General features: G+C 34.7%; 1 protein-coding gene across 1 annotated transcript; it reads right to left on the bottom strand.

Moving 5' to 3' along the window:
* Positions 1 to 5,449: 5,449 nt before the first annotated feature.
* LOC136201111 (phenylacetaldehyde reductase) lies at positions 5,450 to 10,135 on the bottom strand. The gene is made up of 6 exons (XM_065991690.1): positions 9,866 to 10,135; positions 9,596 to 9,768; positions 9,338 to 9,523; positions 9,095 to 9,257; positions 7,687 to 7,873; positions 5,450 to 5,981 (listed from the first exon to the last, which is right to left on the bottom strand). The coding sequence occupies exons 1-6, from the start codon at positions 9,981 to 9,983 to the stop codon at positions 5,837 to 5,839; spliced, it is 972 nt and encodes a 323-aa protein (XP_065847762.1). The 5' UTR covers positions 9,984 to 10,135; the 3' UTR covers positions 5,450 to 5,836.
* Between the last annotated feature and the right edge of the window lie 10,090 nt (positions 10,136 to 20,225).

The raw sequence follows: 20,225 nt of genomic DNA on the forward strand, positions 1-20,225 counted from the left end.
GTTTTTTTTGCGTAAAAACGTTTCCCCATCTTTTGTTTTGTATTTTTCCTTGTTTTATTTTTTTCGCTTTTTTCATAAGTATTAACATTAAAAAAAATACAAGAAAAAAAATACAAGAGTTAGTCGTAATAGAGATTTATATCTATTTGTAAACAAAAATTATGTGATATATTTGTGATTCCATTACGACAAAAATAACATGACTAACTAAATATGGTAATGAACCTTTCATTGTAATTAACGTTCCATTGTCTATTATAGTGTATCAAATAGGGTTTTGGAGCATTATGGTGTATCAAACAGGGTTTTGGAGCGTTATCAAATAAATTAAAATTTAAAGGCGAAATCAAATAAATTATACTATAGTAGAAGATGAAATTGTAACATATCTCTAAGGAATTGTAACATGTGTATGTTGAAAATTCAAAATGTAGGCATCACAAAATTTTGTCCTCGAGGAAACATATGCAAAATTATCTCTTTTTTTTTTTTTTTTGCGAGAAAAGATAAAAAAAATGTAATGACTTTACCAAACTACAAAAGGAGTACGCAATTTTAAGATAGCTTAAAATATTTTATTTTTTAAGGATAAATTAAAGGGTAAAGTTCAAATAAAACTCCTGTGGTTTCACTAATTTTCAGATAAAGGACTGTGGTTTACTTTTTATCAAAACGATGACTGAGGTTTTCAACTTTAGCAAAATAAGGACTTTTTCGATTGATACTATTAAAATCACCCTTAACAACTTCAAAAATGACATATTTTAAGAACTACTAATATTCTAAGCAACTTTAATTCTTCAACTTTTTTATTTCGAGATTATTTAGATGATGTTTGGTAAAGAGAGAGAAAGTTAATGTTTAGAGAAAGAAAGTTCCAAAAAAGATGATTTTATAAAATCGAAAATGTAGTTCCATAGAAAATATGACATTGAACAACTTTAATTCTTGAAAATTTTCATTTTCAGGTCGTTAAAGATAGTTTTAATAGCATTATTAAAAGTACGAAACCTCAGTCCTCGTTTTGACAAAAAGTAAACCACAGTCCTTTATCTGAAAATTAGTGAAATCACAGGAGTTTTATTCGAACTTTCCCCTAAATTAAAATAAAAGCAGGTGTTATTCTTAAAAGTAATTACGTGTTTCTTTTTCATTTTACAAAATCAAGTGGTTTATTCCAAGCTATTTCTTTTTTAAACATATTCTAAGCTATCTTAAAAACTGGCGTACTATGTTTAAAGTACCTCTAAAGAAGTAAATTTTAATTAGAAGGAATCCATATATGATCTCTAACCAATTATCAAACTATATATATATATATAAAAGTAGATGTTATGTTGTTATACAGATTTGCAAAAATAGGTATTTGTGGTAGTGTTCATTACAAATGCAATCATGTGGTTTGCAAAATTTTACATTCTTTTTTACTTTAACAAATTTGGCTAATAACAATCTTAAAATAAAGATTTTCAAGAGTTAAATTATATTTTAAGCAATTTTAATTCTTGAACTTTTTAGGTTTGAGGTCATTTAGGTGGTTTTTTTTTTTTATGAAAGAGAAAGTTAATGTTTAAATAGAGAAAACATAAAAAATGATGATTTTGAAAAATGAAAAATATGGTTCCATCGTGAATATGACACTAAATAACTTCAAATCTTGAAAATTTTCATTTTGAGGTCGTTATCGGTCAAATTTGCAAAGTTAAAAATGCAAAATTTTGCAAACCACATGGCTGCATTTGTAACAAAAAATACCACAGGTGCAAATCTGCAAATCCGTGTAACCATATAACATATACTTGTAATTTTTACATGGAACTTGAGTAACCAAATAAACTTCGCATACCATTACATCTAAGCTTGTTAATTCCAAAACAGGATAATTTTAATTTGGGTATTGCTATATATCGCAAAGGTTATACTTTCCACCGCACCCTTTTGACATTTATGCCTCCTCACAATTTCAAACCAATAACCAAAAACTCTCAAATCCTCTCTAGCTTTTGAAGCTTTTCATAAAACCCAACCTAAAACGACATGCCGCCAAAGGAAGGAAGGGGAAAAGGCTTAATGAATCTTCCGATAAGTTTTTTTAAAAAAAATATGTCCGAAATCACGGGTTCCGCCTTCGAAATCGGAGGCGGAACCCTTTTTTTTTTTGCCTAAACGGAACTCCGACGCCGTTGCCACCACGGGCGGAACGGACGAACTGTTCGTTCCGCCCGTGGTGGCAACGGCGTCGGCCAGGTGGAAAGTATGGCGCACCCGTTCCCGTTCCACCGTAAGGTGGAACTGGGTTCCGCGCTCGTTCCACCTGATGGTGGAACGGGTGGCGCATCCGTTTAGGCTTATTCATTAAAAAAAAAATTCAAAATTTAAAAAACGAATTTTTAATTTAAATTTATATCGTAAGATTAATTCGTGTTCGAAATCATGGTCTTCGGGAATACTCGGGTCCATTTTCGTCAAATTCGGGTTTTTAGGCTTGGGAGAGAAAGAGAAAAAAAAAATTTGAGTTTTTGGAAAAAATAAAATGAGAAGGGCATAAATGTCAAAAGTTGCGGTATATAGCAGCTCACTTTTAATTTTCATGGTAGAATTTTAATAAATCTATATCTTTTTTTTTAATTAAAAGTTGGGATTGGAGAAGAGTTGTCAGGCATCCCAACTAGGTTGGCACCAATAAGTTTATATTGGACCGCCTCTCAATCAACATACTACCAGCTTGACTCGTTTTTCTGCTGGGTCCAAGAATCTGTCAATTTCTGCTATCCAATCCAGTTATATAACTTGCTTCCTAGTCTTGGCTCGCGAGCTGCCAGAATTAGATTTTCCGTAGCGGATTCATCTGCTTTCTTCCTTCAGCTTTTACCTATCGAAATCACTATTTTGCTTTCTGAAACTTCTCGATAGACTTTCCTAAATACCACTCTAGACAGGACTGAGACCGACAGACTGAAAATGGCCTAGATTAACTTTTATCCGTTGAGCGACGGCCCTTCCACTCGGCACTGTCAGATCACTGAGGCCGACTTTCGTTCCTGCTCGACGGATGGGTCTTGCAGTTAAGCTCCCTTCAACCTTTGCACTCGAGGGCCAATCTCCGGACCTCACCTCTGCTTTTTTGGAGTACGAGATGACTCGGAGGGGAAGATAGAACAGAACCTGTCAGTTACGCCTTTAGTGGACGCTACGGTACCTTAGCTGGTTTCCGATCCTCCTCCAACAGTTCGACCAGTCGTTCGAGCTGGAACCCACTAGGGATACGCATCCTTTCCAGCTCCCTCAACCGACTGAATCAGTCGGGCCAGGTTGAATAATTTGTTTTTCTAAATTTAAAAACTTGAGGAATTTTTAACCTTTTTTTCGCGATGAAAAGGACAACAAAAAAATAAAAAAAAAATCTACATTTAAACTTCTCATAAAAAAAATAATAATTTTACATTTAAACTTTTCATAGTTAAACTATTAAATTTATAATTAGACTCGTCATACTTCTCAATTTTATTATAATTAGACCTGTCATACTTCTCAATTTTATTAAACCTTCAATGCTTATTTGATGATTTAGGCCCTGTTTGGAAATTAGATGTTAGCTGATTACATTAGCTGTTAGCTGATTACATTAGCTGATTTGACTAGCTGTTTGTGTAGACCTGTTTGGTAAAAATTAGCTGATTGATAATAGCGGTTTGTGCAAGAAGACGAATAAGGGCATTTCTTTTTTTAATACATAAAAATATACATAAAATAATTAGGGTTAAAGAAGTCCATTAATTTTAATATTGCAAAACGCTAATTGAAAAAGCTCCTAAAAGGAGCTTTTTCTAAATTAGCGTTTTCATCCCAAAACTCTCTCCCAAACCTCTCTCCACCAAACACTCCAATCAGCGGTTTCAGTGGTCAAACCGCTAAAATTGGTCAAAACCGCTCTTTTTATCCCAAAACGCTCTTTACCTAACAGGGCCTTAGTAGATTACAAAGGTGGCATGGCATTTTAATGTCAAACTCCCTTTAAGCGCGTCTCATGCCCATAATCAAAGATTCAAAATTAACAAATTTATCGCACATAATAGATCTAAATATAAATTCAGAGCGACAAGCAATGAAAAAAACATGAGTTGTTTAGTCGTGTTATTACGTATTAAGCCAAATGCAAACCAAAAATAAAAAATAAAATAAAGTACCTATGATATCTTACGGGACGTTTGACATTCTATTGGGATAGGGATAAAGATAAAGGTTGAGATATGGATAAGGATAAATGGTTGGGATAAGGATAAAAATATGATAGCCGAGAATTATTATTCAATGTTTGGTATGTGGGATATGGATAGGGATAAAATAATACATTTTACTATTTTAACCTTATTTAAACTCCATAACATTAATTTGAGGGATAAGATGGACTTTTCCATCCTATTAAAATCGCAGGAGCTTATCCCACCTCCTTATACCACCCCTTCCTGGATATAGGATTTAGGGATAAGAGGCTTATCCCTCATCTATCTCCATCTTCTATCTCCCAAACAAACACGGAATAACTTATCTCGTGTTTTTTTATCTATGTCCCACCTCTTATATCTCTTCTAACAAACAGCCCGTTAGAATATTTATAAATGGAAAAAAAGTTTTCTAAGTTATATAAACTTTACATTTTTTTATCGATTAAATCTTCAATCTTTCTATTCAAAATATTTAAAATCGGTCAATTTAGTAATGCAATATAATTACAATTGTAATGCAATAAAATAGTGGTTTTATTATCACGTTGGTTGACAAGTAAAAAAAAATGATGGAATGTAATTACCATTATAATATTTATATTTTTCTAATTAAATATAATCATAAAATTTTATTTACGTAATTACAATCAACGAAAAACATGAAAACAAGAAAAATAAAAAAAACATAAAAAACGGAAAACACTGAAAGTGCAAAAAAATTGAATCAAAAGCAAATACAAAATTATATTAACTGAAATTAATTAATTAGTGTATAGTTTTTTGCTTTTTCATACTTTTTTTATATTTTTCTCATTTTTTTATTTTCCATTTTCAACATTTTTCACTGTTTTTCTATTTTTTTTTCTTTTTTTCCAATTTCCCTTTTTTTTATTTTCGTGTTTTTTTCGTTTTTGACAAGAATGAGATGTAAGATTTGACAAATAAAAGGTTAGATGGAGATTTGAAAATAGAAATTAGAATTACATGTTTTGAATGTAACGGGAATTCAAATCATTTTCTACGTATAATGAGAATTACAGGATTTGTTGAACAAAATTTAACTCATGAGTTTCTCATTCCATTATAACAAAATTGTAATATACAACCAAACGTAGCAATGGATGTTTAATTCCTTTACGCTGGTCATTACATCTTACCAAACGGGAGCTTAGTTCTTTATCAATTATACTTGTACACATTAAGCCCTTAAATAACAAGATAAATAATTGTAAACATCAAACTTGGTTATATAGTTAATCAGGTCAAACCAATAATTTAATACACGCATCTTTATTTCTTATTATACAATACATGGCTAGCTGCGTTTACAATAGTACCGAACATGATAAAAATTTCTCATATTTGGTGCAGCTACATACGTTTTAGGGTCTACTCGGATAGAGGTTTTTGAAGGTTAAATAATGGAAAGTTAATTATCTAACCTTGCCCCGAGAATTTGGAAGTTAAAAAACGTCCGCTTTAAGTCCCACCAAATAGGTAAAATTTGGAGGTTAAATATTTTTAACTCCCCTTCGATTATTTAACTTTTTTTTAACCTCCATCCGAGCAGACCCGTAAGATTTGCATACATAAGATAATGTACAGAAAAATTACTTGATGAATCCTTTGCTCTTTAAACTCTCGACTGCATCTTTGATTATTTGCTCCATCGGAATAAATTCTAAACCCAAATCCATCAATTTCTTCGCTCCATCCTTTGCCCGTAACAGCCCCGGTTGGGTGTCCTTCGGCAACCTTCAACATTCACATTACAAATAATTTTATTTTATTTTTCAAGAAAAAACTACATAGGTTTCTATTTCAGCTTATCAAACTCACTATAGTTCCAACCAATTTTATTCCTAACGAGTGATATCAGAGCTATGCTTTAATGTGACGTGTTGACGTGATCAATCAATTAAATTTGGTCTGGTGCAATACAAGGTGTTAGGTGTGTACCATTCTATGAGGATTTATTTCGGGATTCAAGCATATAAATATAACTCATGCTAATGTTAATAGAACAAGTGTAACTAATGTAATAGAGAGTAATATAAGTAGGGTTATAATTGACCGAGTTTTGACCTGCGAAAATGAATGAGCTCGAGCTCAAAATCCTATTCGAGCTCGGTTAATTAAGAAAAGTATGATCGTTAGCTTGTTTATTGTTAATTTCGTTCATAAACTTTGTTCACTAACAACTCATTAATTGTGTGAATAAAGAAGAGCTTGCAAATAGCTCGCTAATTTTGTTTGAATAAGAATTGAAGTTGAAAATAGAGTTTCAATCTCGATTGAAATTTCTTTAACACAAAACTACGTAATTCGTAGTTTTACATTTCCCCCTTCATAGAAATACTATTAAAAGGGTGGCCCAGTGCACTACGCGTCCCCGCTTAAGCGAGGGTCCGGGGAGGGGTACCACCAAGCCTTCCCCTGCCAAAACAACGTTTACCTTTGCGCCAAGGCTCGCCCTCAGTTATAGAAATATGATATTTAAAAAAAAAATCGAACTGATCTTGCTCACGAGCATGTTTCATGAACATTATAATCGAACTTGTTCATGAAACTATAACTAAGCCAGCTCGTGAGCTTTCAAGCCAAGTTTTTTCGTGCTCAAACTCAGCTTGTTTACGAATCAAACCTCAAAATCGTACTTAAGCTCGTTTGTTTATAAATCAAGCCAAAGATGAACGACCTTTTATCGAGCCAAACCTCGAGCCGCTCATTTACAACCCTAAATATAAAAGAGATTCTATTCCTAACCTACTAGAATATGAGATTCTATTCCTAACATATAACCTAAACTTGTAACGTTTTATTGTTTGACACCTGTACTTATATTTCGACCTACCAGACACCTAAACTTGTCAATTTGAACCTATTACACACCTGAGCTCATCAATTTTGAATCTTTAATACCGTTATTTGCTGATTTGACACCTTATATTGTTAAGAATTGAAAAATATGTTACATGCCATGTTATTGCCAAAACAGCAAATAAGAGTGTAGTAGCTCCAAATTTTACAAATTTAGGTGTGTAATAGCTCCAAATTGGTAAGTTCAAGTATGTAATAAGTCTAAATATAAATATAGGGTGTTAAACGGCAAAAATTACGAGTGTAAGTGTATAATTATATGTGTAAATAATTTATTAGTCCCCTCCTTCCTTTTTACCTAACACACCGTTTAGTCCCCTTATTTAGAAAAACACATTATAAAATCCCTATGTTTTGTCAATATTAACACTTTGTCTTTTTGTCCTTTTTTTTTTTAGATTTTTAACTGTTATATTTGGTAAACAGACAGAAGATAGAGACCTTATAATGTGTTTTTCAAAATAGAGGGACTAAACAGTGTGCTAGGTAAAAAGACGGGGACTAATAAATTATTTACCCTTATATATTATGCCTATTAGAATATGAGAATTATATCAATGAGAGATGTCAAAGTTGTTACCTAGGCATGTTATATTCAGGATATAACTCAGCAGCTTTGGCTGCAAAATCACCAAAATGAGATATGGCTTCAACACACAAGTGTCTACCAGAAGCTGATGGGTTTTCGTAAACGATTATATGCGCCATTGCTACATCTTTAAAATGAACAGATCCCATAAAGAAGTTCTCATATGTCTCTGTGCAACCTGCAATCATAATTAAATGTCATTATTAGAGCTTTCCTACATACAAAACTGAAGAATCAGACACTGTTAAAATTCCCAAAGTTAAACCATTTTGCTTATGCCATGATATATGAAAATGACCCCAAGGAAATATTAATCAGAGCACGGAGAGAGATAAATTTCTCAAACCATAGGCTTAATACATAAGAGGCTATGTACTGTTCAGATTATCAGATTAACAGCTAAACTTTGAAGATATCTCATTAGCTCCTTGAACTTGGTTACAATGACCTATTATTAGCCCTCTAAACTTTGCAAAATGACCTAATGGCCCGTGAAGTAGTTACAATTATCTTTTAGTCTCTGAATTTGCTGAAAGTGATATAAGTTTTAAGTTACCTTGTCCAACCTTGTTCTACGGTGTGGACTTAGGGGGGGTAATGAGAAGCTTTTAAGTAAGCTCAGGGGCTGATGAGACATCTTCAAAGTTTAAGAGTTCAACACATAATCTAGACAAATATAGAGGACCAATCAGATATCTAGACAAATACAGAGGCCCTGATGTATGAAACCTAAGTTGTATTATGTTTGATGTTATCATATATATATATGGCAGAAGGCCCTGATCATTCTAATTTCGATGGATTGAACCTCTGATTTTTTATTTCAACGTATTAAGCTTCTGACCTTTTATTTTTAAATACATTATGACTAGAAAAATCAACTTCAAACATAAAACTCGATTGACAGAGCCTTAAACATTTCATAACATTCGAAAGTTGCATTTTTAACGGTTTGAAAACCGGTTTTTACACATGAGATGTGGCATAGAGAAATTATAAAAACCTTATTTTGAGCTATAACAAATGCGAATTTCGAATGTATATGGATTGAATAACATTGTTAACCGAGTTTTATATTCAAATATGACTTTTTTTTGTCATCATGGAGGGGATTAATGTGCACAAAAATATGTTGAAATAAAAGATCAGGGGCTCAATCCACTAAAAGTGAATTAATCAAGGGCCTCAGGATACTTTTTGCCGTTATATATTACCAAACAATATCTTAATTTTGCACAAAATATTTCTTTCGAAATTCAATTATTTTAACTATGGTTCATGGTTGTAAGTAAGAACTGAAATCAACTGAAAATTTACAACGAAAACATTGGAAACGAATACAGAAACCAAAACAGAATGAAGAACTAAGATTGAAAAAATGAGGGATAAGATTATATACCTTCAAGAAGACGAACAAACATCGCCATGCTTGCATTTAGAGTAGGTGGAATAACAGGACCCATAACAGTTCCGGGATTCACCACAACCACATCCAAACCATTCTCCTCAGCAAACTCCCAAGCAGCTTTCTCAGCCAGAGTTTTAGATAATGGATACCAAATCTGTATCAAATTAACATTAAATCAGATCAAAATCTCTCATCTACGAATTTTTCAATAAATTATCAGTAATAAGCTCTCACTTCATTTTCCTTGCAGTATTCAGTATCCGCCCAGCAATCCTCTCTCTTGACCACATCCGCCGGCCATTTAGGGCTCGGCGTTATGGCGGAAATCGATGACGTGATAACCACGCGCTTAACCCCTGACTCCTTAGCCGCCTTTAGCACATTTAAGGTTCCTTGAATCGCCGGATCGAGGAGCTCTTTCTGATCAAATGTCATAACAGTTCAATATTAGAAAACCTAAATCTCAGGGGAATAGAGAAAGTGTTTTACTACCTGAGGATCGTGAACTTTGTCGACGATACAAGGAGATGCGAGGTGGAATACGCCGGCACAGCCATTGACGGAGGCGAGAATTGAACCGTAGTTGAGAAGATCGATTTGGTAAAGACGAAGACGCGATTCTGCTCCTTCAAGAGCTAGTAGATGCTTAGTCTCCTTCTCGTCATCTTCAATAGAGAGAAAAGAATCAGAGAAATTGGAAGTAAAGAGAAACAAAATCCATTGAAGAAAGAGAGAGATAGAGAGAGAGTACAGAGTAGTAACTGAGATTTTTGACAGTAGCATGAACAGTATAACCGCGTTGAAGAAGAAGAAGGACGAGCCATGAACCAATGCAGCCGCTTCCTCCTGTAACGCAAACAATTTCTCCTTTGTTTGCCATTTCCTCGGCTTTGTTTGCTATTTCCTCGCCTTCTTGTTCTTCACTCACTCTCTCTCTGGCCGCTACTTTTCAGTTTCTGTGCCCACTTTTGGCTTTACTTCCATAGTATCAACTTCATGAACTTAAGTTATAAAAGAACATCAAGTCACCTAGTGTCACGGTCAGTTCGGAAACAGATGTCATAAACCATACCCGGAGCGTAGTGGGTTTGTAAAAGGCTATTAATATAAAATTATTCAGTCGGAGATGGATTTTATGTGTAAAAAAAAAATTGCTAAATTGAATTTATTCAATTTTATATATATATATATATATATATATATATATATATATATATATATATATATATATGTTATAATAAGATGGGTCAATAACTAATTTTTAAATAATAATGTAAAACTTTTTAAAATTAACTATATTGTGTTTAAAGTTCTTAACATGTAATAAAATTGTGTCTAATAGAAAAAATTCGGATTTAGAGAAGATCTAATAGAAAAAAAAATAGAAATTTTGATTTAAAAAATGCATAACATATCAAAAAAAATTAGAAATTTAGATTATGGTTTAACATATCAAAAAATTGAAATTTTAGATTTAGAGGACCTAACTGGACATGGACCAATTTTGGAATACTAATTCAGCACCCGATATAATTTTTTAAAAACAATGTGGCCGGAACCACAACAATTTCAAATTTTATGGATACAAAGGAACCGAAATTATTCGTAGTCATGATGGTTCCGGCAGTCGAAGGGATCCAGATCTCTCTGGCCCCCTCCTATCTCCGCCCCTGCTTTCGGGTGTAAAATACAATCAGATGTCAACCAAACAAATAACAAAAATCCTCAATTAAAGAAAATCAACAACTTGTACACATTTTAAAAAATAAAAAACATTTTCCTTTTCAATCAACTCCCATAAAACAAAAAAAAAAAACAATTCATTCAACAACCCACTCTCTTCTATTAATGGCTACTAGAATTTCATATCAAAAAACAATATTTTCATGAACATATGAATTTTTGGATTTTGCCCCAAAATAGGGCTTAAAATGAAATTATTACCATATAAAGGGCTCGGTTAAACTTTATGCCCACTGTGGGGCTGGTTTAACCGGGAGCGAAATCGGAAGTCAGCCTTCCGGTTTCGTTTTGCAAAGAAACCGGAAGTCCACCTTCCAGTTTCTATTTTTTATTATAAAAAAAATGGAGACCGGGACTTCCGATCTCTTAGCATTTGGCAGAGTGTGGATAAGACCACACTCTGTCTATATTCCACCGAATCGGTGGAATATGGCTTCACTGCTCCCATGATGGGAGCAGTGAAGAAATACATTCACGGAACCGTGAATGTATTTTTTATTTTATTTTTGTTTTCCCTCCCCTCATCTCTCCCCCGGCCCTCTATTTAAATTTAACTATTTAACTCCTCACTCCCATTAAAATTTTCACTCTTTCTCTCATCTTTCAAAACCCCAAATCCCTCTATTTAATATTTCACTCCCCCTATTTAATTTTTTATCCCTTCAAACCCTTACTTCCATTTATTTTTCAAACTTCTAACACTTCTATTCCCTTTCTTCTTCTTACAATTCACAACTTATTCTCACACTTCTTCTCTACTTCTATTCCCTTTCTTCTTCTTATTTTTTTTCTACTCCACTAACCCCCTTAAATATTTTATTTTCTCTCTTAATCTCTCATAATTCACAAGATTATCTCTCACCACATTTGAAGAGTTCAAAAAAATTAAAGGTATGTTTAAGCAATGTAATTTTTTTTATTTGTAATTAACATTAAAATATTGGTTATTTTCTATACATTGACTTAATTTTTTTTTCCATGTTGGTGCATAATAGAGGAAATCTACTAAATAAAAAAAAAGTATGTAATTATTTATGTATTTCATATGTACTAAATATGTTAATATTGGAAATTAAATTAATTAAATGAAAAACCTATAAATATGTACAAAAATTTATGTTTAATATTAGATATATATGTTATAAATATGTTAGATGTTTGAAATAGGTTAGAAATGTGATAAAATTATGTTAAATGTGTTATATGATAGAAATGTATAATTTATGATAAATGTTTGAATTATTTTAAATTTTATAAATGTTTGAAATAATTTTTTTATTATTTTTTATCTAAATATTTTGTTATATGGAATTAGTATTAATACATTGGGTATTTTCTATATATTTACTTAACTTTATTTTTTTTCCATGTTAGTGCATAATTGAAGAAATCTACTAAAGAAAAAAGGTATGTAATTATTTATTTATTTCATATGTATTAAATATATTAATATTGGAAATTAAATTAATTAAATAAAAAAACAACAAATGTGTTAGAGAAATGTGTAAAAAAAATTATGTTAATTATTAGATATATAGTTATAAATATGTTAGATGTTTGAAAAATGTTAGAAATATGATAAAATTATATTGAATTATTTTAAATTTTATAAATGTTTGAAATAATTTTTTTTATTATTTTTTATCTAAATATTTTTGTATATGGAATTAGTATTAATACATTGGTTATTTTCAATATATTTACTTAACTTTATTTTTTTCCATGTTGGTGCATAATACAAGATATCTACTAAAGAAAAAAGGTATGTAATTATTTATTTATTTCATACGTATTAAATATGTTAATATTTGAAATTAAATTAATTAAATGAAAAAACAACAAATATGTTAGAGAAATTAATGTGTAAAAAAAATTATGTTAAATATTAGATATATATGTTAAATGTTTGAAAAGTGTTAGAAATATGAAAATATGTTAGAATTATGTTAAATGTGTTACATAATAGAAATGTTTGATTTATGATAAATGTTAAAAATGTTTGAATTATTTATGTTATATGTTAGAAATGTAATAAATATTAGCAATATGTTAAAAAAATTCATCATACAAATATGTTATATGTTAGAAATGTAATAAATATTAGCAATATGTTTGCTGTTAGAAATATTGAGATAACATTTATGTACTTATATAATATGTAGGATAACGTGGAACAAATGGCTAATCAAAACAGACCTCAACAATTAATAAATCCAGGGCCACTAATTGATGATTTATTGACACAACAGAAAATACACCGTTCCCATGGTGTTTGGTTGGAGGAGGTAATATTATCGTTTTATCAATAGTGATCAATTTTCTGACACTAATATAAATTTTAGAAACACTTGAAGTGACTTTTTGCACATGTGTTTGAAAAATCTGTAGGACAATTACAAAGCACTGAAGCCTTCCAGAGCAGTGAAACCTGAAGGTTTTGAAAATATAAATCCAAGAGTTTTGGAAAAGTTGCAAATTGCAGGCTTTGGAACAATTATTGATTTGGGGCTTATTAATATAGACCATGCATTGATAACAGTGTTTGTTGAAAGGTGGCGGCCGGAAACACACACATTTCACCTCCCTGTTGGAGAAGCAACAATGACATTACAAGATGTGGAGGTCTTGACTAGACTTCGTGTGGACGGTGAAGCCGTCACATTTGGAAAGATAGGAATTGACTGGTGTGCGATATGCCACCAATTATTAGGTTTTCGGCCAAGAAAGGGTCATGATATTACCGGGGTTGAGTTGAAGATGTCGTGGTTGACTGAGAAGTTTCCAGAACAACCTCCAATTGATGCATCTGAGTACATAATCGAGTGTCATGCATGGGCATTGATACTGCGTATATGGGGTGGCTTTTTGTTTCCTATTAAGAGTGGCAATAAGGTACAATTGATGGTCCTACCTTTGTTGGAAGATTTCAATGTGGCAGGAACATATGCGTGGGGTGCCATAATGTTAGCGAATTTGTATAGAGAAATGTGTAAAGAGACAGACCCTACGTGTAAGCAAATAGGTGGGTGTGCACAATTTTTGCAATATTGGGCATACGAGAGACTTGTACCAATTGCCCATAGCAGTGGACATATTGTTGATATTGTTGGTGGAAAACCATATGCTATGAGGTAAAAAAACATACACAATTTCATTATTATCTATGCTTAAAAATATTACTTTAACCTTATTATCCATTACTAAAATATTTGTAGGTGGAAATCAGTGGAGATTAATAACCCCCGTGATCCAACGCATAAACTCAATTTCATTAGGGAGGCATTGGACTGTCAGAAAGAAGAGGAGGTAATTATGGTGGATGTTTTCCAAATAGCTAATTAATGTTAGTCACAATTAGTTAGTGACCCAGTGTAATTAATATTTGACAGATGATATGAGAGCCATACAAAGAACTCATACCGGTTATGCATGCAATGTATCGGCGAGGACAAAATGTGTGGCGTTCTGTAGTGCCACTTATATATGTGCATATTGTGGAACAACATCACCCGGATAGATGCATGCGACAATTTGGGTTTGAGCAACACATTCCTACAAAACCTAATGTTATTGACTCGCTCCATACTATTGATCTGCGTGGCCATCAAGATAAGGTATGGTTTGTTCGACATGCTCAATATCTTGATGCATGGAAGCAACATAGACATAGTTGGTTAGCGACAACACAACCAGCAACACGAAACTTGTGTTCACAGTCGCAGTACATGCAGTGGTACTTGACACGTACAAAAAGATGGATCTCTCCAAGAAGTGTCGAGAGGGAGGCATGTGTAAGTTGTTGAAACACCTTTCCACAGGATTTTGATTTGACAAAATTAATTAAGTGAAAGTAAATATTCTATAACACACTAAGTTTAAATGCTTTGATTTAGTGTTACTAATGTGTTTGTTCAATGTTGAGTTTATAATTTATCACAAGACATAAAGATCATAAGGCTCAAGCCCTATATGGAAATCAATGCCCAAGTCAAACAAGCCAAAGACCACTCAGCCCGTGTATCTCCAAAACGTCGTCGTTGAAGTGATGAAACGCATGCTGAGTAAAGAAGGATCGAGAAGATCCACGTAGACAACTTCGGTATGAAGCTGCTGAGCTGTCTCGACAAAACGTGCAGGACAGCTACTGACCATAAGACAGCTTCCAGACAAAGTATTTCCTCATTAGGTAAAGGTCAGAAGACACAACAAGCTGTCTGGTTGACATTACCCAAAATGGTGGAACATACTGACTCACTGACCGAAGAACAGAAGACGCTGGAATCTGATTGGCTAACGAGAACTGCTGGCAGACTCAGTGAAAGCGACCTGTAGCCGTTTGTCTCCAACGGTTATTTTGAAATTCGAAATAACCAGAAGCTCTCACAGCTCTCTATAAATAGAGCATTCAGAATCCACATTCTTTAGAGAACTTTGAGCAAGAGCCGCTACGCTGACCAAACGTATACAAAAGTTCTCCATCAAAAGCAAAGCAAAGTTCTTACACTACAAAGTCTATTCATTTGTGTAAAAGTCTAGAGTGATTGTTTTTCAATCATCTAAGGTGTTCTAGCAATTGTTGTTTAGGACAAAATCTTTATCATTTCTAGAAGTAGAAAGGAGAGGCTGGGTACTCGGTTTTAAGTACTCAGCGGAGAGATTAGGATTGAGTAGAAGTATAGAGGAAGGTACTCTTGTCATACTCAATTGCTGATATTGTAAAAGGTTTGAGGCTCTACCTTTAAAGAGCTCAGTAGAGGATTTGAAATCTCGGAGGTGTTCCGGGGACAGGACGTAGGCTTAGAAGAAGTCGAACCTGGATAAATCTGCTGAGTGAAGTATTTCTAAACCTTAACTCCTTATTCATATTGCTTGCTTAAAACAAACTAAAACTGACCAAGTAAAAGAGGTCAAGCTGAGTTGTGCGCTACAAACGAGCAGGTTCAGGAATAGACTCTAAGTGCTATTTCCTGACCTAAGCAACGAAGCTGTCCTAGTCACTAGTTGACTAAGCCAGTGTCTTGCTGAGTGTTAAGTGCCGCTGTTTTATAAACTTTTCTTAAAGAAAAGAAATCTGCCCAAATTATTTTAAAAAGGTAAAATAGTTCCTAACCCCCCCCCCCCTTGGAACTATATTTGCAACCTTACAAGGGACCAACAAGTGGTATCAGAGCCTAAAAGCTCATTACTAAAGGTCTAACAACCTTGAGTTGATCCATACCATGGGCGAAAACAGCACTCGGTTTCTCCCTGGAAACCAGACAACTCAGATATTACCTGAGGGGCTGTCCATTACCAGGCCTCCCCTATTCTTCGGGTCAAACTATACCTTTTGGAAGAATAGGATGAAAAACTTCATTAAAGCTACAAACATGAGTGCCTGGCTATCTATAGTCCAAGGCCCGTTTGTACCTGTGAAAGTTGTTGATGACCAGTCAATTGTTAAAGCTGAGGTTGAATGGACAGAGGATGATCTTAAGAAGCTTCAAAACCATGCTTCGGCTATCAATATGCTTCACTGTGCGCTCGATGCTGCAGAATATAACAAAATCTCAGGTTGTGAGTCGGCACAAGAGATCTGGAAAAAGCTGGAAGTCACCTACGAGGGAACAAACAAAGTAAAAGAATCCAAGGTGAATCAGCAGATGAGACTGTACGAGCTGTTCGAGATGAACAATGATGAGGGCATTTCAGACATGAACGCAAGGTTCACCAACATCATTAATGAGCTCAAGAGACTTGGGAAAATCTTCACTGAGGAAGAACAAGTCAAAAAGATACTCAGGAGTCTTCCAAAAGACTGGCAAGCAAAGAAGACAGCAGTTGAGGAAGCTCAGGATTTAACCACCTACAAATATGACGAACTCATCGGTTCATTGCTGACCCATGAGATATCAATGAAGAACTTTGAGGTGAAGGAAAAATCTGATGACAAGAAGCAGAAGTCACTTGTCATGAAGGCTGACTCCACTGACGGGAGTTCAACTGATGATGAGGAGATGGCTATGTTTACAAGAAAGATGAAGAGGCTGTTCAGGAAGAACGACAAATATTCCAAAAAGCCTTACAAAAAGTTTAATAAGTATAAGGCTGACTCAAGCGACAGCAAATACAGAAAGGACAGCTCAAAGCCCATTACATGCTTTGAGTTCCACCAAGATGGCCATATTAAGTCAAACTGCCCCACGCTGAGGAAAGACAAGAAAAGTGGGAAGAAGGCAATGGTGGCTACTTGGAGTGACAGTGATGAATCTTCATCAACAGAAACTGAGGCCACCGAGTCAGCGAAGATATGCTTTATGGCTGACGAACTTGCTGAGCCATGCATTTCTGAGCATGCTGACCAATCTGATGAGTCAGATAATGAAGAGCAATCTAATGAGGTAATCTCACTCTCTCAACTCAGAAATGAAATGGGTAACGCCCTGAGTGATCTCTATACACTTGTTAAAAAGTGTAATAGAAAGATTAAAGCACTCAGCCGGCACTGTGATGAAGTAGAAGAGGTCAAACTGAGTGACCTCAGATACCTTCTTCAAGACAACTCAGTTTTGCATGAAAATATGAAAATCATTCATGAGTCTGTCTCTGAAGTCCAGTCAGTTTCAAAGAAACTGAGGAAGGATGTCACAACCATTCAGAACCAATTAAAGGTTCCAAACAAAAACAATTTTCCGCTGAGAACTCAGTATCAAGGTACACAGTACCAAGGTACTCAGCAGAGAAGAAATCCCCAGCGAAAAGTCCAATGTGATTTTTGTGGGAAGTTAGGACACACTACTAAAGTGTGCTGGCACGCTCAGCACTGGGATGCTGACAAGTCAGTAAGAAATCCTAAACAGAAGGTCAGTTGTGACTTCTGTGGAAAGAATGGCCATACTGTCCATGTATGCCGCCATAAAATAAAATATGATGCTATACCTGTTGCACCTAACAAGTCAGGACCCAAAAAGAGTTGGGTACCTAAAAGTAACTAGTTACAATGCAGGTAAGCCTGAGATGTGCCGAGAAGTCAAAGATGTGGTATATTGACAGCGCATGCTCAAGGCATATGACGGGTGATGAAACTCAGTTCATCACGTTTGAACGTAAACGAGGAGGGAGTGTAAGTTTTGGAGACAACAAGAAGGGTAAGATAGTAGGCTCAGGAACCGTCGGAGGTAACCCTACTATTGAATCTGTCTCCCTAGTCAGCGGACTCAAATATAACTTACTCAGCGTAGCTCATCTATGTGACAATGGGAGAAAAGTTATATTTGATGCTACTGGATGTAAAATATACGAGGGTAAAACTAATGAGTTAATCTTAACTGCCCCTCGGATAGACAATGTCTTTATGCTAAACCTCGAAAAGAAGTTTTCAAAAACTGTATGCTTAGTCACAAAGGAAGAAAATTCCTGGCTATGGCACAGGAGACTTGGTCATGTAAGCATGGACCTCCTGGCCAAATTAGCAAGAAAGCAATTGGTTGAGGGACTGCCTGAACTTAAATTTCAAAAAGATCAATTATGTCATGCCTGCCAAGCTGGAAAACAAACCAAGCAATCTTTTCAAACTAAAAACATTGTCTCAACTAAGCGTCCGTTAGAAATGCTACACTTGGATCTCTTTGGTCCAGTCCAGCCGCTGAGTCTTGGTGGAAGAATGTTTTCCTTGGTTATTGTAGATGATTTCTCTCGGTACACATGGGTTATCCTGCTGACCAGTAAGGATGAGACTTTTGAGACATTTTCAAACTTGGTTAGAAAAATTGAAAATGAGAAAGACCTAAAATTAGCTCATATCCGTAGTGATAATGGTGGAGAATTCAAGAACCAAAAGTTTGTTGAATTCTGTGAAGCCAGCGGCATTGACCACAATTTTTCTGCTCCTAGAACACCTCAGCAAAATGGGGTTGTAGAAAGGAAGAACAGAACTCTGGTTGAAATAGCCAGGACAATGCTGGATGAGCATAGGCTTCCAAAGTATTTTTGGGGTGAGGCTGTTAACACAGCATGCTACATTCTTAATAGGGCTCTAGTTAGACCTATACTCAAGAAAACCCCCTATGAACTTTGGAAAGGACGAAAGCCCAATATTGGATACTTTCGTGCCTTTGGCTGTAGGTGTTTTATTTTAAATACCAAAGATAGCTTAGCCAAATTTGATTCAAAAGCTGATGAGGCTATCTTTCTAGGCTACTCAACAAACAGTAAAGCATACAGAGTTTTTAATAAGAGAACTCAAGTATTAGAAGAATCTATACATGTGCAATTCGATGAAACTAACCCTGCAGGAAGATACCAGCCGCTGACAGAAGATGAACCAAACTCAGCACCTGCTGATCAAGAACCAGCTACTGAGTCCTTCATAAAACGGCTGACCAAGAGTAAGAGTGAACCTAAAATTACTTTCACTGACCTATCTACTTCTGCAGAGAATGTTGAAACACAGATAGAACAAGACACAAGTCTACCAAAGGAGATAAGAGTCCCAAGAGGGCATTCAGAAAATGCAATTCTTGACTCAGCTGGAAATACGCTGATGACAAGAAATCAACTAAGGAAGTATCTCGGCAATGTAGCTTTTGTCTCAGTACTTGAGCCGAAGAACTTTGCCGAAGCTGAGGATGACGAATTCTGGATGAATGCCATGCAAGAGGAACTCAATCTGTTCAGGAGAAATAATGTATGGGAGCTAGTGCCACATCCTAGGAGCCAAAAGACCATTGGAACGAGATGGGTCTTCAGGAACAAGCTAGATGAGCAAGGAAACGTAGTCAGAAACAAGGCAAGACTTGTAGCTCAGGGCTACAGTCAGCAAGAAGGTATTGACTACGGTGAGACCTTTGCCCCAGTGGCAAGGCTAGAAGCTATTAGGATTTTATATGCATATGCATCTTACATGAACTTTAAACTGTTTCAAATGGATGTCAAAAGTGCCTTTCTTAATGGAGTAATAGACGAGGAGGTCTATGTAAATCAGCCTCCAGGGTTTGAGGATTCTAAGTTCCCAAACCACGTTTACAAACTCAAAAAGGCTCTGTATGGACTCAAGCAAGCACCACGTGCTTGGTATGAGAGGCTGACCAACTTTTTACTGACTAGAGGTTACGTCAGGGGTCAAGCTGATACAACCTTATTCATTAAGAGAAAGGGTAAAGATACCCTGCTGGCACAAATATATGTAGATGATATTATATTCGGTGCTACTAATGAATCTATGTGCAAGGAATTTAGCAAACAAATGCAGACTGAATTCGAAATGTCAATGATGGGAGAACTCAACTTCTTCCTCGGACTTCAAATTAAGCAAGGAAAGAATGGCATATTCATAAGTCAAGCTAAATATGCCAAGGAGATATTGAAGAAATATGAACTAGAACATTGTAAGCCAATATCC

Source organism: Euphorbia lathyris, chromosome 7, assembly GCF_963576675.1.
Source record: "Euphorbia lathyris chromosome 7, ddEupLath1.1, whole genome shotgun sequence".
Lineage (NCBI taxonomy): Eukaryota > Viridiplantae > Streptophyta > Magnoliopsida > Malpighiales > Euphorbiaceae > Euphorbia > Euphorbia lathyris.

What these genes read in the sequence shown, in the direction of transcription:
- LOC136201111 (XM_065991690.1), bottom strand. Translation starts at nt 9,983, where the DNA reads ATGGCAAACAAAGGAGAAATTGTTTGCGTTACAGGAGGAAGCGGCTGC. An exon ending in ACAAAGTTCACGATCCTCAG is followed by an intron (nt 9,524 to 9,595) that starts GTAGTAAAACAC and finishes ACATTTGATCAG; the next exon opens with AAAGAGCTCCTCGATCCGGC. An exon ending in AATACTGCAAGGAAAATGAA is followed by an intron (nt 9,258 to 9,337) that starts GTGAGAGCTTAT and finishes AATTTGATACAG; the next exon opens with ATTTGGTATCCATTATCTAA.